The 23,202-nt window shown below is 39.0% G+C and overlaps 1 protein-coding gene across 3 annotated transcripts in view; it reads left to right on the top strand.

Annotated features, from left to right (window-relative positions):
- The first annotated feature begins 1,942 nt into the window (after window positions 1-1,942).
- The window catches only part of kptn (kaptin (actin binding protein)), a 40,272-nt gene continuing 19,012 nt past the window's right edge, over window positions 1,943-23,202 (top strand). The window contains exons 1-8 of one of the 3 annotated variants that reach the window (XM_061248155.1): window positions 1,943-2,294; window positions 3,685-3,767; window positions 10,510-10,594; window positions 10,993-11,047; window positions 11,138-11,216; window positions 13,543-13,616; window positions 15,865-15,971; window positions 19,000-19,113. In XM_061248155.1, the coding sequence (XP_061104139.1) occupies window positions 2,084-2,294; window positions 3,685-3,767; window positions 10,510-10,594; window positions 10,993-11,047; window positions 11,138-11,216; window positions 13,543-13,616; window positions 15,865-15,971; window positions 19,000-19,113 (808 nt within the window). In that variant the 5' untranslated portion in view covers window positions 1,943-2,083. The remainder of the gene's footprint in view (window positions 2,295-3,684; window positions 3,768-10,509; window positions 10,595-10,992; window positions 11,048-11,137; window positions 11,217-13,542; window positions 13,617-15,864; window positions 15,972-18,999; window positions 19,114-23,202) is intronic. The other 2 variants (XM_061248156.1, XM_061248153.1) reach the window with 2 other exon arrangements.

The raw sequence follows: 23,202 nt of genomic DNA, 5'->3' as shown, positions 1-23,202 counted from the left end.
ACGGTGGACAGAGGAGTGCCACGAGGCAAAAAGGAACAGGAATAAGGATATATATGCAGCACTTGATTAAATACAAGCATGATTGGAAACAGGTTATGCCCAAGACATCAAAGTACACAGTTCAGATCACCTATCAGAGAAAGAGAAAAGGAGAATGGAAAGGACAAAGAGGGGACTCCCACATGTGTTAGATAGGAGTGAAGGGACAGAGGCTCCATTCACTGTAGAAGAGAAGGTTAGAGTGGTGAGTAGAACAAAATGAACATCCCAAGGTAAAGATCTGTTATTGTATGATAAAACATCTGTGAGAAGGGGCATTGAGGAAGATGGTAGGTTTTTATAATAGTGTATGGGAGGAGGGAAATTGCCAAAAGCTTGGAAAAAAGCAGTGGTGATTCCAATTAGGAACCAAAGAAAGGATCCAAATAAATAAAACCATGGGTTCCCATAGGAGATGCTAAAGGAACAGCCTGAGAGTGAATTACATTGATACATTATAATCGCTTAATTCCGTGCATCACAGAAAGAAAAAATATGCTCGTCTGCTTTTAATTTAACAGAACATTGCTAGAGCTCAAATTGTAATTTGCATTACTAAAATAAAACACGGTTATTCTGTCTCCGTTATATTTTGAACTTTGTTTTGGTAGGCGTACAGTATGTTGTAGCCTATGTAGTCATGACATTGATGTTACCGTAACAGGGGAAGGTGCGCTGGGTATCAATCTACTGTTGACAGTGCCCGTCAAAAACATATGCACAGTTCACAAGGACGAGAAAGTCGATCCCAGCTCGTTCCAAAATCTGTATTGTCGCACGAATACATCGTTCCCAGCATTTGCCAATTGGCTAGCATATTGATAGAATGGGCAGGCCCATATTCTGCAATCCACATTGGCGAAACTATGCAGCTGCTTATTAGTCGCCTAATTATCAACAATGAAACAATATGTGGTAGCCTATCACATAATTTAAATCTAGATTGTGCGCACGTTGGCTCACATTACTACGGGAACAAGCAATGTTAAAAACTATTTTAGTGCTGCAGCAACGCCGCGGACACTTGGAATAATGGACTGGTGATTGATGAACAGGGTTTGTGTAAGATTTTATCGAGCAGCGTTCAATTTGCTTAATTGCAGGTGATAGACAGAGAGCACATAAAGTACCTATTTTTATAACAGGTGAGGGAGGGCCCCCTACTGTATCTGCACCCCCCGCCCGTCCCCCACCCGCCAGTGACGTTAGCTAGCATTAGCAATAATGTATCCCCACTGCAGGAGCTAAGCAACGGTATTAATGTTAGCTTGTAGCAATAGTCTAATATATCCACACTGCACTAACGTTAGCAAAGTAACGCTATTGCAATAATGTCTCCCCACTGCACTAACGATTGCTAGATAGCAGGAATGAAAAAATACAATAAGGCATCCTCGGATACATTTCCAATACTGTTGCTTACTGTTGTTAGCAACCAATAAACTACTGTCTGTTCAGCGGAATAATTTATTTACCATAAAACCGTTCCATTAAAAATACATTTGGTAAAAATTTGTCTTGTCTTTCTTTCGTGAAATTTTGAAAGATGGTATAAAACCGGTGGTATAAACGCGTTATGGAACTCGAACCTGTGGTGTATCGTGCATATCCCATGGCTTCTCGTTCGCTTAATTGGCCTGTTACAGACCGCAGACTCGGGACACAGCCTGCGCAAGTTTTTGGTTTGCATATCAATATCATACACGCGCGTTTACCCTATCTGAGGTTAAATAGCCTCTCCACAAGCTAGCAGCCTAAACTAATCTGGTTGGAGTGAGTAACCTTGATGCGCAAAGGATTACTTCTAAATTTGTTCGTTGAACAGTATATAGCTGTTTCTTGTCGCATGACAAAACACGTTTTGCTACGCAAGGACGCGAGAAACTCCCCGTTGTTACTTTCGTACTGTCTGATTGGATAAAGACCGTCAGGTGACATCACCGGAACTTGGAAGAGGCACGGCCTGGAGCAGGTCGATGGCTGTATTTTTATGTGGGAGGCTTTCAATTTTGCGATGTGTTAGCAGTTAAAAATAAGTAGAAATATGGAACGGGACACAAAGGCGACGTGTCCCTTTGTGGAAGATAGTTTCAGCCGCTTCTCGTCACAGAGTAACATATACGGGTTGTGCCAAGCAGGTGACCAGGAGCTGCTCGCCGCAACACTTAAAGGCAAAGTTGTATGTTTCAAATACCAAGACTTCCGACAGAAAATACGACCGGTGGCCAAAGAAGTGCAGTTCACCTATATCCCAGGTTTGCTCAAAAACTTCAACTTTACAACCAACCCTAGACGTAACCATAGGTAGAGGGGGTGGGGGGTTTGTTAACACTCGTTTGTTAACACTCATTATAGGTGCATAGAATATCGAATATAACAGCTACGTGGTGGCACTTGCAACTAGAACAGGGGTGTCCAATCTTATCCAGAAAGGGCCGGTGTGTGTGCAGGTTGTTGTTTTGGCACAGGACTAAGACCGCTGATTCTACTCATTGAGTAAATGCCACGATTAGTTCATTAGTATAATCAGGTGTGTTACTGCTGGGCTAAAACAAAAACCTGCTTCCACACCTGCCCTTTTAGGATAAGATGGGACACCTCTGAACTAGAATAAATAATATGTAACTTGCTTTACAGTTGTGAAATATAAAAAAATGTATTAATTATAGACATAACTATAAAAACCTGTGAGTTATTTATATTCAGCACTGTTGGAAGACTTATCGAAAGGAGAGATAGGGACCAGACAGATTTCCTTGCACATGAGGATGATACAATACTATTGATGGGTACAAGCAATAGCTGTGCTGTTGCATGCACCTCCCTTAATTGCAATTCAATGTCGCATTCAGATATATATCTTGCTGCCATTTAAAAAAAAAATATATAATATATAGTTAATTGCAATTGCGTTATTTGGCCATTGTGTATTTGAAAAGACCTATTACGCCCATTACCACCTAGTGTCAAATATGTATAGTGTATCATGATTATGATTGGTCCATTATTTTCTCTATGAAAGAATTTCATTGGGGTGATAGATTTTTGTACGCGTCAACTGCCAGTCACAATGCTTCATATGTGAATGTTTGAAGATTCTGCTAATATGCCCACATGTGACTTTTTATCCTTTTTATCCTACAAACCAAATTACTTTAATATTTTTATAAGCTCCATATCCACTGTTGCATTAATACTTTGATTTTGTGCTCTGTGTAATTGAGTTCTGTGTAATTACAAAAAATAAATAAATCAGATTTTTAGTTATTTTATTGCCTGAAGTACACTCACCTAAAGGCTTCAACCACCCATGATGGTATTCATTTTTAGCCTATTGATCCCCTTATGATATCATGATCAAATGTTTTTTTTTTTTTCATTTGGATGAAAGGATTGTGTGAAAATATTAGCACAATTCGAGATCTAAGCACGTAAATTAGCTAATCCTTGCTGAAATCGCTTGATTTAACCCAATTTCAATTGGATATAGTATTGCCTTGCATGAAACGGGAGCCAATATGTAATATTATTTTGGATTTTTAAAAACGATTTTGTCCAGTCTTGTTTATTTTGAAACGTTAGTAGGTAGCTACAGGTCCATAGCAGCATTTCTAATTGCCATATCTCTGCCATTGTACCACACAGTTGATGCAGAGATTGTGTCTATTGACTCATTCAACAAGTCTCCACCCAATAGAGGCCTGGTTGTTGGGATCACATTTATCAAGGTTTGTCTCTTCCTCCACTCATTTTCACTTCAGCTGGACAAAAAAATAAAATAAAATTGTACTGCTTTGTAAGTACAGACGTGAGCATCACAGAGACTTGAACTTCTTATCCTTGAAGCAGCAACTCTATATCGCGCACATTTTTTTACATTATTGCATTACATGTTATTTAACTGACGCTTTTATACAAAGCAGGGGCCAATCCCCCCTGGAGCAATATGGAGTTAAGGAAGAATATATTTAGCATAAATATTAAGCCATCTGCGTTTGGAGTGTTTTGCTTGGTGACTCCTGGGATCCATAAAAAATGTGACCTCAATGGTTTCTTTTCATAACGCATACTTCCACATACTTTTAGTCAGCTAACTTTAGCTTAATAGTTTGCATTTTTCAGACCCATGGCCACTGAGTTTCTCATCATGAATTATGTAACTAATTGGGGACTATCAGGCCCAAAGCACTCCTACATTGAGATTATGTAGATCACTCTTTGTTAGCCAAAAACTAGCTAATCAACATAGATTTAAAGGGGGCTAAAAAACACCTCCTGCCAGCTCTTTAAAAAAAGGCACTATCATTAAACTATCAAAATAAACTCAAATAAACATGTTTTATTAGCATGAATACGTATCCTGTAATAAAAATGTGCCACTATAGCCAAAAAGCTATTTGTAATTCATTTTGGACCACTTGCCTTACCAACTTAAAAGACTGCTCAGCTTCTCTCGCTCAATGCACTTACTGCCATACAACTTTTCAGGGTTACCTGTGGCATCTGGTGCACCAGTTTTATTTACCCTTTCCCTTGTTTCTCTCTCAGCTGATACAGCTTCAGCAAGTTTCGCTTGCTCTCTTTCTGTCCATGCCCTCTCAATCTCTACAAGCTCCTTATCTGTATATTCTGATTGAAACATGTAACCCTCAGCATCAGTTCAAAAATAAATGTCTTCCCTGCCACTAGAAATTCTTTAACCACTGTTCACCTTAACAGCAGAGAAGAGGTCCAGCCTCGAGGCTAAATCGGTCCGTGCTTACAATTTATCAATTTGGCAATTTATTTTATGCAATGCTGGTCAGGAGGGATTACAGGGCCAACAGAAACAGGAGGTCAAGTGCTCAAAAGAAGGCTGTGACATCTGCCATTAAGTTTTGTTCATATTATACATACAATTCAATTATGATCTTGGTAGCGCGGCACGAAAAGTTGAGCAATGGCTTTGGATGAATTGCCGAACTTGAAAATAACGAAACCGGCTTGAACTGAGGTTGCACAGATACTTTAAGTGCTTTTTAAGTGCTACCAAAGAGAAAAGGCTGAATTTTGTCTGGCTGGGAGAAAAAGGTGGTTATGACATATACAGTGCATCGGGAAAGTATTCACAGGGCTTCACTTTTCCCACATTTTGTGATGTTAGCCTTATTCCAAAATGGAATAAATTCATTTTTTCCTCAAAATTCTACACACAACACCCCATAATGACAACATGAAAGAAGTTTTTTGAAATTTTTGCAAATTTATTAAAAATAAAAAACTAAGAAATCACATGTACATAAGTATTCACAGCCTTTGCTCAATACTTTGTTGATGCACCTTTGGCAGCAATTACAGCCTCAAGTCTATTTGAATATGATGGCAAAAGCTTGGCACACCTATCTTTGGGCAGTTTCGCCATTCCTCTTTGCAGCACCTCTCAAGCTCCATCAGGTTGGATGGGGAGTGTCGGTGCACAGCCATTATCAGATCTCTCTCTCTGTTCAATCGGGCTCTGGCTGGGCCACTTAAGGACATTCACAGAGTTGTCCTGAAGCCACTCCTTTGATATCTTGGCTGTGTGCTTAGGGTCGTTGTCCTGCTGAAAGATGAACCGTCGCCCCAGTCTGAGGTCAAGAGCGCTGTGGAGCAGGTTTTCATCCAGGATGTCTCTACATTGCTGCATTCATCTTTCCCTCAATCCTGACTAGTCTCCCAGTTCCTGCCACTGAAAAACATCCCCACAGCATGATACTGCCACTACCATGCTTCACTGTAGGGATGGTATTGGCCAGGTGATGAGCGGTGCCTGGTGCTCCTCCAAACATGACGCCTGGCATTCACGCCAAAGAGTTCAACTTTGTCTCATCAGACCAGAGAATTTTGTTTCTCATGGTCTGAGAGTCCTTCAGGTGCCTTTTGGCAAACTCCAGGCGGGCTGCCATGTACCTTTTACTAAGGAGTGGCTTCCGTCTGGCCACTCTACCATACAGGCCTGATTGGTGGATTGCTGCAGAGATGGTTGTCCTTCTGGAAGGTTCTCCTCTCTCCACAGAGGAACGCTGGAGCTCTGACAGTGACCATCGGGTTCTTGGTCACCTCCCTGACTAAGACCCTTCTCCCCCGATTGTTCAGTTTAGACAGGCAGCCAGCTCTAGGAAGAGTCCTGGTGGTTCCAAACTTCTTCCATTTACGGATGATGGAGGCCACTGTGCTCATTGGGACCTTCAAAGCAGCAGAAATTTTTCTGTACCCTTCCCCAGATTTGTGCCTCGAGACAATCCTGTCTTGGAGGTCTACAGACAATTCCTTTGACTTCATGCTTGGCTTGTGCTCTGACATGCACTGTCAACTGTGGGACCTTATATAGACAGGTGTGTGCCTTTCCAAATCATGTCCAATCAACTGAATTTACCACAGGTGGACTCCAATTAAGCTGTAGAAACATCTCAAGGTTGATCAGTGGAAACAGGATGCACCTGAGCTCAATTTTGAGCTTCATGGCAAAGGCTGTAAATACTTATATACATGTGACTTCTTAATTTTTTATTGTTAATAAATTTAAAAAAAAAACTTCTTTCATGTTGTTTTTATGGGGTGTTGTGTGTAGAATTTTGAGGAAAAAAAAAGAATTTATTTCATTATGGAATAAGGCTGTAACATTACAAAATGTTATGAGTAAAAATTCTGCTTTTTTACTCAGAAAAAGAGCAAAAAGATATTTAAGAAAAGATAACAGTTTGATGATCCAGACTTAATTTGAATGAACTACAACTACAACTACAAACAACTTGATCACAGGCCGGTTAACTTTCGCTGCCATAGTAGCTATACCGAGCCTGTTTGTTTGCCGTAAAGCAGTTGCAGCTGCCGCAAAACGTAGGCCTAATGTAAAAGGACTGAAGTAAAAACAAATGGGGAAGTGAAGAAAAATAATGAGTAGCTGTTAATTTATCTTAGTTATGAAGACTCATATTAAAACTTGTCAGAATAATATAAAAATAAGAAGGCATCCGAAGTTTATCCTGGAATGTTCTGGATGATGGATGCACAGGCCATGTTCTATTATTATTATTTTTATTATTATTTTTATTATTATTTTATTATTATTATTATTATTATTATTATTATTATCATCATTATTATCTTATTTAATTCATAATTTATCTATTTCCTTTGGCCTATATTATCTCTCAAAGGTCTTGGGCCCTTCATTTATTTTCTTGTTCATGAGCTATGCAGACTGAGCTGTTTGTTTGTTTTTATGTTGCCACTTGATTTGTTCTATCCTTTTTTGTTCTATCCTTTTTTGTTGTGTGTGTGCGTGCGTGTGTGTGCGTGTGTGTGCGTGTGTGTGCGTGTGTGTGCGTGGTGCGTGCTATCGCTCTCCTGCCTTCCTCTCTCAGACCCTTCCCTTTCCCCATCCACTATCACTCAACCCCCTTGATCGATAATTGATACAGCTAAAGGTCTAAAAATTATGCACTTGAATATAAGGAGCCTTCTCCCAAAAATTGACTTAATTCGAGTCTGGGTTGCTCAGCACAAACCTGGTGTACTTACTTTTTCAGAAACATGGTTGCACAGCAAGATATGTGACAATGAGATCAAACTTGACAATTATATGCTATTCAGAACAGACAGGGGTACAAGAGGAGGAGATGTGGCTATATATGTTTCCCTGCACTTTGTATCTGAACTTACCATTCCTAAAGTAATCCCGTCATTTTTTGAATGTCTTTTTGTTTAGTTAAAACTGCATGAAAATAAACATCTCACCATTGGTAGCATCTATAGACCTCCACCTGTCCATCCCGACTCAACTAAATGTATATTATCTACCCTCACTTCACTCGAACATCCAGGTGAAACGATTATCATGGGCGACTTCAACAGCAACTGGCTTGACCGCTCTTCATCAAATGATAAAACCCTTTTTAAAAGTGTAAACCTGACCCAGTTGATCAATGAGCCTACCAGAGTCCACACCAGATCTAAGTCTTTACTAGACTGGATCCTTGTTACGCATCCTGACAGAATTAAAAACTCTGGTGTTTTATCTGACTGCTTTAGTGATCACTCAGCTATCTTCTGTGTATGGAAGATTAAATCTCTCAGTCTTCCTCCAAAATGCATTAGAGTTAGGCAATGCAAGAACATTCACTTTGATAATTTCACACATGATTTGATTTCAATAAACTGGGACAGGTTTTCACTTATACCTTATGTTGAAGATGCCTGGAATTATTTACATTCTGAACTCGCTAGAGTCATTGATAAACATGCCCCCTGGAGGGAAATCAGGGTCAAGGGTAAACACTTACCCTGGATCAGCTCTGACCTGATTAGTCTCTTTAAACAACGGGATAAAGCTTGGAGGATCTCCAGAGAAACCAAGGATCCTGCTGACTGGGACAAATATAGATCTCTAATATAGATATGTACAACAAAAACACACAATGCTAAATCAGACTTCTATAAAAAACAACTATCTGATGATATGCATAATCCTAAACGGTTCTGGAAAACTATGAACAATATTCTCAATAAATCAAACAAAAATACCAGCACCCAGATTCGATTCAACAACAACATTATCCACGATCCCTCCACTATCTCAAATGTTTTTAATCAGCATTTTTCCTCTATAGGTAGCTCTTGTGTATTTGACCCACCCATGGCATGTGATTCTTCTAGTAGCTCTACCTGTACAAGTTCATTTTCCTTTCGAAAGATTCTACCTGTCGAAGTCCAATGTGCAATCAATGCACTAAAAGATGACTGTGGAACTGGACCAGATGGCATTGAGACTAAATTCATCAAGTTAGCGGCTCATATCTTGATGTATCCACTCTGTGACTTATTTAACCTCTCATTATCAACCTGTGCCCTCCCTTCCACCTGGAAATGTGCCATAGTTACTCCACTTCATAAGGGAGGTGACCCCCATGACATTAATAACTACCGTCTTATTTCTATCATAAACTCCATAGCCAAAATCTTTGAGAAACTAATCTTCAATCAATTATCACGCTATGTTACTGATCTGAACATCTTGTCCCCATGCCAGTCTGGTTTCAGGCCTAACTTCTCAACAACAACAGCTCTAAAATTTACAAACAACGTGTTTACATCTTCAATCCCTCAATGTTATTTAAAATAGTCTCTGTCGATTTATTCGAAGGTGTCCCTATCAAACTCATCATTGCTCTATGTATGAAACTCTGAACTGGTTACCCCTCAATGCTCGAAGACATTACCATTGGCTTCAATGCATTTTCAAATGCATCCACTTTAACTATCCCTCTTACCTAAAGCATTATCTAGTACCACACATATCCTCATACTCTCTTAGACATATACAGCAACCTTTCTTCTCTGTTCCCAAAACCAAGAAAGAAATTGGCAGACGCGCCTTCAAATTCAAAGCTCCCTCCGACTGGAACAATCTACCCGTCAACATCAGAACAATTATCTCACTAAGTATATTTAAGAACTCACTATTACCCTTTCTTAAAACGTCATGTTGCTGCTTTTAATGCTACTGTCTTCCTGCTCCTTTACCATTGCATCACTGTATTTGCTTGTTGGTTATTTTGTTACTATTCTTATTATCATCATTATTACCATTATTATTATTACTACTACTATCATTGTTATCGACAAATTCTGCTGTACCTACCTCCTACTTATCTTGTGTGGTACTGCGGGTTTATGGGAACGATGTGCGGGCTGGATCGGTAAATGAGAGCCTCTGTGTATGTATGGTGTACGTGACTGTGTTTGTTGTACTGTACTATTGTATTGTATTGTATTGTATGTTCTGTGTTGGACCCCCTCGAAAATGAGATGGCTCATCTCTAGGGGTTATCCATTAATAAATTTGAATTTGAATTTGAATTTGAATTTGAATGCAGTGTTGAAAACGAGGTGTCACGCTCTAGGTAGTGTTCTCAACATTAGTAAATTAATTAGGAATCACTCCTAGGTTTTTTTTGTATATATTATTAGCCTGTGGTAAAAAGTGGTTTGAAAACAGTTGGCATTTTATTTAATCCCACTAATCGTAGCATTTAATCTCATGTGTGGGGCAAAATGTATTATTTGCTTTTAATCCCTTTTTTCAGTGTTCTTTTAATTTGTACACCGCATAAAGTGTTTCATTCATCAATGCATATTCCACTAGTGGGTTAATATTTGAACTTTGAACCCCCCCTGAGTGTAAATATTACATTAGTGGTTTAATTAATGAATGCATATTTCACAATAATTACTATATCCGTATTTGGCATGTAATTTTCTTTATGCTATTTTATTAATAGATTGTCAATTACCCATTCATTTTATGAGTCATTCTGGATTAAGTTTCTCCCCTGAAGTTTCTATTTGTTATCGATACTGAGGTACCAAAGTTGGTATCGGGACCATAATCAAAGTTTTGGAATTGATCCAACACTAATGTGAACCATTTTTGCTGTTTTTTTTTTGCAGGACTCTGGTGATAAGGCTAGCCCATTCCTCAACATCTACTGTGACTATGAACCGGGGTCAGAGTTCAACCTGGAGTCCATTGCACGTGAGCTGTGAAACGCACACACACACACACACACACACACACACACACACACACACACATACACACATACACACACATTTAGAAGATAATTTTCCTTACAGCAGGAAGAGACGTAAGTGCACCCAAAGTTCACTGTTAATGTGAGCAATAGTGACAGACCAGACCAGCAAGTAAAACTGGTAACCATGGATACATAGCCTACAGATGGATCCATTAGGGTGTGTGGCTTGTTCTGTGATGCCAATGCCATGTCTGTCCTGCAGACAGAATGGTTCTGGTACCAACAATGGCGGTAACCCCTTGAAGACTCCCTCACAAAGAATGCACCCCCATAGTACACAGCAATTTCAAATGAGTAATTACTGTATTTTCCTGGTATTTTTCCCTATTTCTTGCAGAAAGCTGTTTGAACCTGGAGCTACAGTTTACCCCCTTCCAGCTCTACCACACTGAGTGAGTGCATATAGAGGCCTGTTTCTGATTAGGAGTGGGTGGTGCCAACACAGGGTACCCTGGAATGAGAGTGTATTTTCTTCTGCGCAGGGTACAGTGTGCTGATGGCTACATTGAGACTGTGTTTCTGCTCAGCGGCCATGACCAGCGCATACACCTATACAAAGAGGTGAGATCAGCTGCGCAGAACTCCACAGAGTGTTGAATAACAGGGCGGCCTGTAGTGTAGTGGTTAAAGTGCATGACTGGGACCCGCAAGGTAGGTGGTTCTAATCCCGGTGTAGCCACAATTAGATCCGCACAGCCATTGGGCCCTTGAGCAAGGCCCTTAACCCTGCATTGCTCCTGGGGAGGATTGTCTCCTGCTTAGTCTAATCAACTTTAAGTCGCTTTGGATAAGAGCGTCTGCCAAATGCCAATAATGCAATGTAATGTAATATATATATTTTTTTATGAAGGTGAAATTGTTAGCTCAGTTTAAAATAAATGCATGTTCTTCACCACACGTATTATTGCGGTTCTAAACTATCAATCAACTAGCTTCAGTAGTTCGAGCAAGCAATCAAGGGGTTTAAAATGCAAACACCATAGGGAATTGAATGCTACAGTATTAGAGTTATCAAATAATTTCTGTAGCTGTTGGTTGACTTGTGGCTTATTGTAACGTTGTGTCGTTTCTTAAGGTTTACAGAAGATCCATGTTTATTTGTTGACACACAAATTCAAACTACCAGCAAACTAAACGTAGCTTTCCACAATGCTGTATCTACATAAAAATAAACAAAGCAATACATCATTGCACAAATGTTGTACAAAATATTACAATACACTGTTTACATTCAATCCACAAGCTACAGTCGTATAATGCGGCCATTTCAGAGGGTTAAGAATGCAAAGACCGCATGGAATTTAATGCTACAGTACTATTGTCAAATAATTTCTGTGTGTTTTTAAATCTGTAGCTGTTAGTTCACTTATGGCTTAATCTATGGCGTTTCTTCATCCGTGTTTATTTGTTGACGTGAGTTGACACTACCGGCAAACCGAACTTCCACTATGCACTGTCTACATAAAAATAAATAAAGCGAAACATTATCATTAGGCTATTTATCCATCGGATATTGAAAGCAAAAATTCCCTGCTTTCAGGAAAAATGGACATGTTAATCTCACCACCACGATTGTCCCACGCCATATAAAATACATTGGCATATAAAATGCAAGTTTACCGTTACATAAGAATATATCAAATTGTACAGCAACCTGCATTGACATGAGAAAGTAAAATCATTAGACCTATGGTAAAACAGACCCTGTGTTATAATATATCAGGCAAATATTGCGTTACCACGGAATTTTGAGTAAAAACCCCCATCTGTAACAAAGTTGTTAACATCAGCATATTCACAGGTTTCATGCCAATCAAGATGCATTTTTAAACAATGACACACGATCGACCATCTTTGCCTACTACGGGGATTTACTACAGATTTCTGCAACTGTGAGGTTACACTGCACAATGTCAATGTAAATGTAAATATTTCATTGGGCAATTAGGCTGACTTACTATTATCTGACTTACAATGTTGACATTTAACTATTGAGATGGCCAAAAATTAAGTTTGAAAATACAATTAAATTCCTCAGTAATCCAGTAAAAAAAGAAAGAAAGATACAACCCCTAAGCAGTGTCGGTTAACCGGTTAAAAAATGGCATGGTAACCGATTACTAAAACTGATGAATTGTCACATCCTTAGTACTAATAAATACCTAATAAAGTGCTTGGCGAGTGTGTATGTATGTATGTATGTGTGTGTGTGTGTGTGTGTGTGTATAAGTACTGTGGAAAAGTTTTAGGCAGGTGTGAAAAAATCCTGTAAAATAAGAATGCTTTCAAAAAATAGAAATGTTAATAATTTATTTTTATCAATTAACAAAATGCATGAACAGAAGAAGTGAATGAACAGAAGAAAAATCTAAATCAAATCAGTATTTGGTGTGACCATCTTTTGCCTTCAAATCTTCCGATTGCGAAGGGAAGTAAGCATGATGTCTCATCTGATGCACTAAGTTAACTTGGCCGGCCACTGCGTCTACAGTCCTCAACGTCTGCCTTGAAAGGTCTGTCTGGGAGAGACCTTGCTGATACAGTATAACTACCTTGTGTCTTGTTGCTGTGCTCAGTCTTGCCATGGTGTATGACTTCTGACATTAAACTGTCTTCAACCTCACCTTAGAGTTTGGCTGTTCCTCACCCAGTTATAACCCTCCTACACAGCTGTTTCTGTTTCAGTTAATGATTGTGTTTCAACCTACATATTAAATTGATGATCATTAGCTCCTGTTTGGTATAATTGGTTAATCACACACCTGACTATATGCCTACAGCAGGAGAAATTAGAGAGGGAAAACTTTCTCATGTTCTAGCACTTTATAATTTAGCTTTTGCTTAATGGCAACACTTTCTAATGTAAACTCTTATCTAATCTATCGAGAATGCTTCACTGCACCAATTTGAGGAGCATCCTGTGGAGAGACTTTTCCCAGAGCTGCAGGAACTGCCCAGCAAGTCAGTGCATTCTTGTGTGTCTGTGTGCTACTGAAAGCATGTGCTTTTTTTTCTTGTGTGTGTGTGCAGTGCTATCTGATAGACATTTGCTTTATCTGATCAATTGCCCAAATGTTTATAATTTCATAATTACTGCACAAGTAAAGTAAAGGGCCATTGTATTAATGGCAGGGCATGTTATTATGATTAGACTGCAGTATGCATTGTCACAAAAATAGGTATTTTCAGTCAACTACCTTTTAATGACCTTTTGAAAGAGCTCACTGAACTTGTTTTTACATCTGCCCCCTAGTGTTTCGTTATGAAATTGAGCGATAAATAAAACAAAATGAATCGAATGTAAAAGAAGGCTACATTTGGACTGAAATAAGTCTTTAGGATATTTCTATTAGGGAAACTGGAAAGACAACAAATCATGTGAATATGATTTGCCCCGATAGTTTGTTTCATCAACATACCGGAGTTTATTTCCAGAGCAACTTTTTTAATATCCAGGGCTTTACACGTAAAGAATACTATTAAAGAACAACACATTATTTCAGTCCAATGTGGGAATACAGTAGGCTACACCAGAAATTGATCTTATGGAATTGTTTGGTTACAAATATAAAATTGTGTAGTACAGAAATAAAATATCTTTCCCAAGAATTGGTGAAATTCTCTAAGGTGAAACCAAAATGGTGGAAAATACCCTTTCTGAGAATATGCCCGATTACAATTCTAAAATTGTGGAGTTCAGAGCAAATACAAAAATATGACTTTTACCCTATCAGCCAGTCTAAGTCACTTTGTAGTATATGTCTTTCAGGTCTTAGATTGTCATGGTTAACCACTAAATAAAAAAATATACATTTATACGAACCTTGGTAGATTTGATATATATAAAAAGGTATTTTCGTCATTTTCTGTCTGACTTGTTCCACACACACATATTCATTCCATACACATTCATTACATACTATGAGTTAATTTTGGTAAGTATATTGTTCGGCATATACTGTATTTCTGACTGTTTCTTTTTCTTATTGATCTTTCTCATAATAGCTTCCTTGATTTGTCATTGGTGCAACTCAATTGTCAATAACAGACTCCAAAGACAATCAAAAGCCTAGAATCAGGACTAGATACTGAAAGCTTTCTTATAGCAACTTTGCACTTGGCAGCAATTGAATACACCAGACTAATCCGAAGCAGTGGAGAGGCCAGCGGTTCAATTACCCTAAAATGGAGGTAATATGTATGGCCGGGTTTCTCCCAAGATTTCTTCCTATCGGGGTGTTTTTTTTCTTGCCACTGAGGGGTTTTCTCCCCTCAGGGAGTCATTTACTTCATATGCTACTGGGGGCTTAGGATTGATGTGTTTAATTCTCTCCTGTGTTACTCTGTATTGTGTCTTTGTGACAGTCTTCTGTGAAAAGAAAAATAAATTGAATCCCTATAGGGATTTTTAAAGGTACAATTGCAGCAACAAAACGCTCAAACCACAACACTTTTTATCCCACCCCTTCTCTGTTAACACGCTGATATTGAAATGCCATTGGCTGTGGCAATTAGAACCAATTTTCAACAAATGAGCTTGAATTATTGTGCAGCTATATGATGTTTTCGCTCAGAGTGAGAGGGTGAGTGAGCCTTTTTCATGATAGGAAGGGATTTACAATCGTCTTGTAATAATGTTTTAAGACAAAAACCTTTTGTACCTTTAAATAGTGCCATGTATTGAATTGAATGCTGATTTATAGCATTCTTTTCCAAATATTCACAGTAAAAACACTGAATCAAAGGCATGTATACCTTTTTATGGAATTTCAAAAATCGCCATGCATTGAACCAAATGACCCAAGTATTCAAAGTTATTATTTTGATTGTTTTCATAATTGAATGTTTAAAGATTAACAAAGTAACTGTAGGGACCATGAAACTATGTTTCCACCATTAAAAATATAAAAATGTTTCTGTGATACAGGGGACCAACCCGGCTGTAAATACCGCTATTTCAAATCAAAATGATAGGACAGAAATAAGCAACTGACTAAAGGAACAATTATAACTGAAATTACAAGATTAATAGTTAACTGTGATCAAATCATAACATTCTACATTCTGTTACAAATTAATAACACTAATGATTCAACAAAGTGAAGGCATTTGGATTCCTTAGATTTGGGCCGATTTAATCAATGCATAATATTAAGACAAACAACTTTCTAAAATATAATGCAGTTTATTTCATTTCTTTTTTTTGCAGTGTGCTGTGGCTGGATGTATTGGGTTTACCTGGGGGCCGGCGGTTCTCTGCGTTTGGCTGTCAGAATGGCTGTGTGGGCCTTGCACTGGTGGAGCAAACTGGACCAGGTAAGACCTGCTACACACACACATACACGCAACAGGCTTAAAGTTATTATACATTTAAAGATATGTCCTTTTTATGGTTTGGTTTCTTATGGTTTTACATTTTTAAAATAAATATTAGCACCAAAACTGGGGTGTCGCCGGGCTCATAAGGCCATGACAAAATGGGAGACCACACAAGGAAATTACAGGGCAAATACTTATTTAATTCAACAAAACATGTACAAAAATAACATGAGAAGTCTGTTAGATATAAGTTGTGCGCACACACGGACAGGGATGAGTGAAAATGATTTTGGAAAATGTTATAAAACATACCATGAGTGAGGGAAGGCAAAAAAAAGAAGAATGGGAGATAAATTTAAATAGGTCACAACACAGGTGATTGCTCTTCCCAGTCTTCTTTTCAGGAACTCAAGAGCACCCTACAAAAGCAGGCTAGCTGAGCAAGAGAGATGTCACAGGGGCTGAACATGTCCAATTCTCACCTGAATTTGGAAGGTCAAATAAACTATTGCAACAGCTGCCATGTCCATGCCTAATACCCACTGCCAATTTTCTGTGGAGAGTCCATCATTTTCTACCAAAGCACCAAAGAAAGTAGAACGGAGACAAGAACAGAGGGCTACGTAGGTAAGCCAGGTTCTATGAATAAAGGTCAACATGCCACCATATATACGTCAAGTCTTGCTGAGGTTGAGCTGTTTGACAGAATACCAAATTATCCACCCCCTCCACCAGCATAGAACCTAACCTTACAAATACAGGTGCGAGTTCGCTGGCTCATTCTATTTTGCCAACTGCAGTTCTGGTGCAAACTAATCCAGTAGTAAGCCAGAAATACTTGTGTAGTGACTAGTGGTAGAGTTTCTCATTAAATGCTCTCATTAAACAAGATTACATGAAGAATCACTTCATGATCAAAATGGGTATTTCATAGAGTATAATGAGTGCTACATCGTTTGCATGTTCACGCCTGTTTTCTGCAAGTTCACGCCTGTTTTCAGTTCAGCCCCTCCCCCTATTTTGATGCAGACTAAAAACACACCTTTTCAAACTACCTTAGTAAACCCTTGGGTTTTGTCTAACCCAAAAAATAAAATAAAATAAAAATTGCACTTACAATGACTGTATTTTTGTTTAGAACATCCCTTCATGTGTATTTTACTAGTTATGGATGTGATGCTTGTGGAAGAACCTATGCACTTGTAAATCGCTTTGGATTAAAAGCATCTGCCAAATGACTAAAATGTAAATTAAGTTTCAATAAGTTTCATTAAAGCTCTAATAAAGGTTGTATTCTCATGAGAAGTGCAGTGCTAGTTATGTTCTATAAGTTGTCTCTGTGGCGCAAAGGGCCACACTCCCTTTTCTATGTAGTAAGCAACACATTATCTCATATGGGCTGGTATGAAGGGAGGGCAGTGATGGCTCAAGGTCTCAAATCACTGAGTTACCACAGCCAACCAGAGGCCTTCAGCTATGCGGCGTCGATCACCACTACGTCTCAGAAATCACAGGATTACATACATACTTCTTAAACGAAACCTTGTAAAATAACAACAGATCAAAACATGTATAATATGTATTCAAATTTAAGAATGAATTTGTTAATTATTACTTCCATTAATAATTGGGTTAGTTGGTTTACTAAACCTCAATAAACTCTATATTTAACATTCCATGTCTTATATAAATGGCTATACAATTTTCCACTTCACCTGTTCCCTGTGTAACTACACTGCAGTTCCCCATGTGACTGCACTGCATGACATGCTGACCTCCAGTCATAGAAGCTGGGTTACCTATATGAGTGTTTCTCAACTCAACTTCCTGGTGACAACAAAATCCTTCTGCAAGTGGTTCCTGAGTCCGGAGTTAAGAAACACTGACCTACATAACCCTCTGTTCTATTTAATATCAGTCAACACGCTACTATATGGGTCAACTGAAGTCCCAAATTAGTCTTGAGGGGAATGTAGCAGTGGGGGGGAACCCATGGAAGTCCTGGTGTACCATTTCTCAGGGAAACCAACAAGTCATACCCTGAACTGAGGGAAAAATGTCACAAATTGACATACCACTGGGCAAGAACACCCTGACACACACAAAAAAAGTTGCGACTGGGACTAATCAAGAGGGCTCTGCTACTTGGAAAACAGAAGTTGCCACAGACTGGGCTATAGGCAATAGAGCCTGAATGTAGCATTAAGCGCTAACAACTGCCACACAAACTTCCTCCATAGAAGTTGTTGATTTCTGAATTCATCCTGCTGATACCATCAAGAGTTACATCATCAATAAAGATTAGTGAGCCCACTCCAGAAGCAGCCATGCAAGCCCAAGCCATGACCCTTTGTTCCAGAACATTTTGTGGCTCATATCTGTATTACTTTGCAAATAATTTGTAATCTCGCATTCGGATTCTTCTGTCTGATGTTTTGGGGTTCTTCACAGCTCTCTCAATGTCATCAACTGCTGTTGCTTTTTTGGTCAACCTGTTTGATGTCTGTTGCTCAGTACTCATTTTCTGTCTCACAAGCCACATCAGGAGGCTAAAAGAGAATGAGCCTGTGGACTTGTGGACTTGGACTATGATTTTACGCAGGTGGGGGGGAGTGGTTAATTTGTTATTCTGTCTCCAAACAGCTCAACATTGACTAGGCTAGTCCCTTATGGTGGCATGTTGACCAATTTGAAATAGAACTGCACTAGAATTTGCTTTTCAGTTCTGCGCTTGCCTCAAGTCTGTGCTCTCAGTTAAGTTTGTTATGGAATCGGGTGATTCACTGGTATTGGTATCAACATCCCTAGACTCCATTACCATTTCTGTAGTGAAATGGAAATTGTGACTATTGTAGCCTACCTTAGAGGTGGTTCATCCGGGGAAAAAAAGAATAAAAAACAAAGAAAAAGAATAATTGTACTGTTCATATTTTCATTGAGTGACCATTATTGATTTGTGTCTATGTGTCTGCCTTTGTATGTGTGTGTAATTGTGTATGCATGCATGTATACGTGGGTGAATCAGAGATTTTGCAGACTTGGCGACTGCAGCAGGACAGTCCAATCTCCACTGTGCTCCTCTTTCCACTTGACATTCGACTGGAACCAGAACCACACCCCAGCGCAGATAGAAACAGGAGTGAGTCTGACCCTATACCCCCCATACACCTGTATGTTATCCCCATCTCTCCCTGCTCCTCTGTCCCCAATATACCCATACCCCTGTCATCCAGTCTGCCCATACCGCATTACCCCTGCTCTCTTGCACCCGTTTACCCCTGTACCCACACAAAACTGTGTTTAGCACCAGGATCAGCAAAGTGAGTGAGCAGCATTTTGAAATGAGTCCTTCATGTATAAACCGCCACAGCTGTGCTCTTGAGTACAGTACACATATAATTTGCCAAGCAAATCATGGGTCAGTGTTTGTGTGTATGTTTAAAGCCCCTGCAGGAAGCATGCATGTTGTGAAGATGCAGGAACGTGCAGGAAGGTCCACAAAAACTAATATCCAATTCAAATAAACCATGCAGCTGCTACTTTAAGACTATACTCCTTGTCACTGCCGTACAGTATTTTAGAACTGAAGTGGCCTTATGATGATTATTAAAATTGCTTGTGCTCTCTTCTTCTGGTGACAAAGGGCAAATTCCTCACAATACATACTTGATCTCTCAATAATAAATCTCCTTTACCGTTTAAATTAATTCTGGATAAAAAGCTCAACTTCCTGTTACTTTATGAGACCTGGAATCAGCCAGGAGAACTTTGCTCTCTAAAATAAGTATTTTAAGACTGTTACCTATCAAATACATAATGAGTGTGAGTGTGAGTGTGAGTGTCTGTAGCAGCAATTATTTCCACAGGGCCAGTCGCAGTTGGTGCAGCTTCTCAAATCAGCACCTTTTAATATGACAAAGTTAACCTCAAAATATCTGCTTGTTTGGAATGCAAGATAAATTTTAATCTGCATTTTCCCCCCTGCATATATAATACAGAATACTGCATTAGTGTGGCCATGGATATAAAGATGTCTGTAATCAGTAAATTTAATGTGTTATATACACACTAATCAGCCACAACAAAACTAAACTAAAAATGCTTTAGACTGTATAAACTTGTCTATAAACACTTAATATTTCATTATATGATATGTGTACTTATAAGCAGATAATCAGAAGTGAATTGCATTCAAAATTAAATTTTTAAATGAAAATAGAAATCTTGTAAGCTCATTGGGCCTGTGTTATTTACATATCTTGGTATGTACTGGTGTTCATGATCATGTCTTAACAGGTGCTCCAGGACATGTAGAATTAAAGAATAATAATAATAAAGACCATCCGCCATGTTTAAAAATGCATCCATTCTTCCCTCCATTGGAATTACATGGCACTGCATGTGGTGAAACTTCTGTATGGTTGTGTGAGCATATTAAATTTTTCCTTTCCAGCTTGCCGTAGCAACATTGCCCGAAGTTGAAAAACAAAACAAAAACAAGGATAATAACAAGAACGTAATTGTGATTGGGGGTCTGTTTTTTTTTTTTTTTTTCATTTACTTATGGTTAAGTTAAGGATTTGGGGAGGGAAATCTGATCCTAGATCCAATGGGGCAACATCACCCCAGAGCACAACAACATGACAGCTCCATCACAAGATCATTTCAATAGCTGCTGACTGCACAGGTTAGCTAGATATATGTTTGCTAGCTAGCTATGTAACCACCCAACCATAGGAGACGAAGTTTAGCTAACTATATTGTTCAAACTAGCTAACGTTACAGCATGATCAAAGCCAGTTACTAGCTAGCTCTGCCCATCTTGGTAGCTATGATAACTCAATGTAATTAATGTAGCGGTGGGCAGTGAGAGTGAACAGAGAAGATGTCATAAGCCTCATGCCAGGATGAGCTAGCTGATGATGGCTGCAAGTCCGTAGGTAATGTTACATTAAGGCAACTGTTGTTGTTGGAGTAATGTATATGCTTTACATGACTTAATAACATAGCTAGCTAGCTAGCTAGAAGTTGCCATCGTAGCTAAATTGTTCTATTTAACATTACATAGCTAGCTAGCTAATGCAATTAGCTAGTAATGTTATCATTCCTTTACCACCAAACCGATATAGACTACCTAGCTAAGCATAGAGCTAGCTAGCTCTCCCAACAAGACACGCCAATAGGCATATTCGATGGCTAGTATGTAAACGCATAATATTACAGAGTTATTTTGGCCTTAGTATGGACTAAAGCCTGAAGATAGCTAGCTAGGTAAGTAATACATTAGTTGGGTAACACATATATTTATTTAGGTTGAATAGCTTGATTATAGCCTTGTAACTGTTGTATCGCTAGCTACTAGTAGCTACTACTTACTAGAAGTAACTTAAGTATCAATAGCTAATGTTAGCTGAGCTAACTGCGATCTTGAAAGAGGTAAGAAATAACCTGTCATGACAACGGGTGTGTCCCATTAGCCAGAAAGTGCATACTCCTTAAATCCACTACCACCTGAGGAGGGAAACATCGATCTTTGTGGACTCCCTCCCTCCACTGTCCCATTTCTCGAAATATTGGAACAAAAACGGCTAAAACTCTGTTCTCCTCCACTCCCCCAGCGTAGTGTACAATGATGTATAGTTCAGTGGAAGTATTTTCACATTCCTGTGTGACTTCATCACGCTCACATCACGCTTCATCACGTGACTATGAAAACCCAAACCACGAAATCAGGCACTGTCCAGATCCAGAAAGGGGGGATGGCAGGGAACTTGAATTCCCCCAATTAGGTCATGCAAAAATATTTAGCCAAATTTCTGTGCCGTTATTATCATGCATATCATCCCAGCCAGATTGCGAAATGTCTGTTTGTTTTTCTGGGTCATAGCCGACAAACAAATTCGGCAATTTAAAACAGGGAAGTGGGTTTATGTATTTGGTTGAATCCACTGGCATAGCCCTGCATATAGCAGGGGGCCCCTCGCTCACCTGTTACAAAATATGTGCTTTATATGCATCCTGTCTAACAGCTAATAGGTCCTCAGCAGCAAATATAAAATGACGAGGATAATTTTAGAGGCAATATATTTTCCGCGAACATTCACTGCCATTTTCAAAATCACATGCAAGTTTCATGCTATTAAAGAAGTGCTATTATCAGAGGTAGCCTGTAATGTAGTGGCTAAGGTACATGACTGGGACCCAGGTGGTCGGTGGTTCAATCCCCGGTGTAGCCACAATGAGATCCGCACAGTCGTGGGGCCCTTGAGCAAGGCCCTTAACCCTGCATTGCTCCAGGGGAGGATTGTCTCCTGCTTAGACTAATCAACTGTATGTGGCTCTGGATAAGAGCATCTGCCAAATGCCATTAATGTAATGTAACGGATCAGTCCCACTCCGTAGCCTATGCATTGCCAGTTCAGTACGAAGACGACTTATCAGCTGAGTTACCAAATAGTGTTGCACAGAAAGACCTGCAATTCAGCTAATTAAACGCTGCCTATCAAATCTCCGTTCGTCAATCACCAGTCCATCTCACCTAGTGTCCCCAACGTTGCTGCAGCACTAAACTGCTTTTAGCATTGCTTATCCCTGTAGTAAGCCAACGTGCATGCAATCTGGATTCAAATGATGTGATACCACATTTTGGTTCATTGTTGCTCATTAGGCTACTATTAAGCAGCTACATGGTTTAGGCTATGTGATTGCTGAATATAGGCCTACGCATTTTATCAATATCCAATTGGCAAATGTTAGGAGACAATGTATACATGCAATAATAGAGATTTTGGAACACGCTGGGATCAAATTTCTCATCCTTGTCAGTTCTGGAGATGGTTTTTGACGTCCTGTGTCAACAGTATGCTGATAACCAGTGCACCTTCCCCTGTTACGGTCAGTTGCTCATAAACGTCGTAAACATAGGCTACAACATAGTGTATGCCTACAAAAACAAACTTTGAAATAAAAACGGTATACACAATAATTGTGTTTTATTTTAATAATGGAATTTGCCATTTTAGCTCTAGCAATTTTCTCTTAAATTGATAGCAAACAAGCATGTTTTTTCATTCTGTAATGTAGAATTAAACGATTAGAAAGCCTCAATGTAATTCACTCAAAAGCTGTTCCTATAGATGACTTCCCCTTGGTTTTCTGTATTTAGGCAATAAAAAAAAAAAAATCTACCTTTATTTAACCAGGAATACCCAATTGAGGTCGAAATGTC

Source organism: Conger conger, chromosome 7 (genome assembly GCF_963514075.1).
Source record: "Conger conger chromosome 7, fConCon1.1, whole genome shotgun sequence".
Lineage (NCBI taxonomy): Eukaryota > Metazoa > Chordata > Actinopteri > Anguilliformes > Congridae > Conger > Conger conger.
This window is presented reverse-complemented; position numbering and strand designations above follow the sequence as displayed.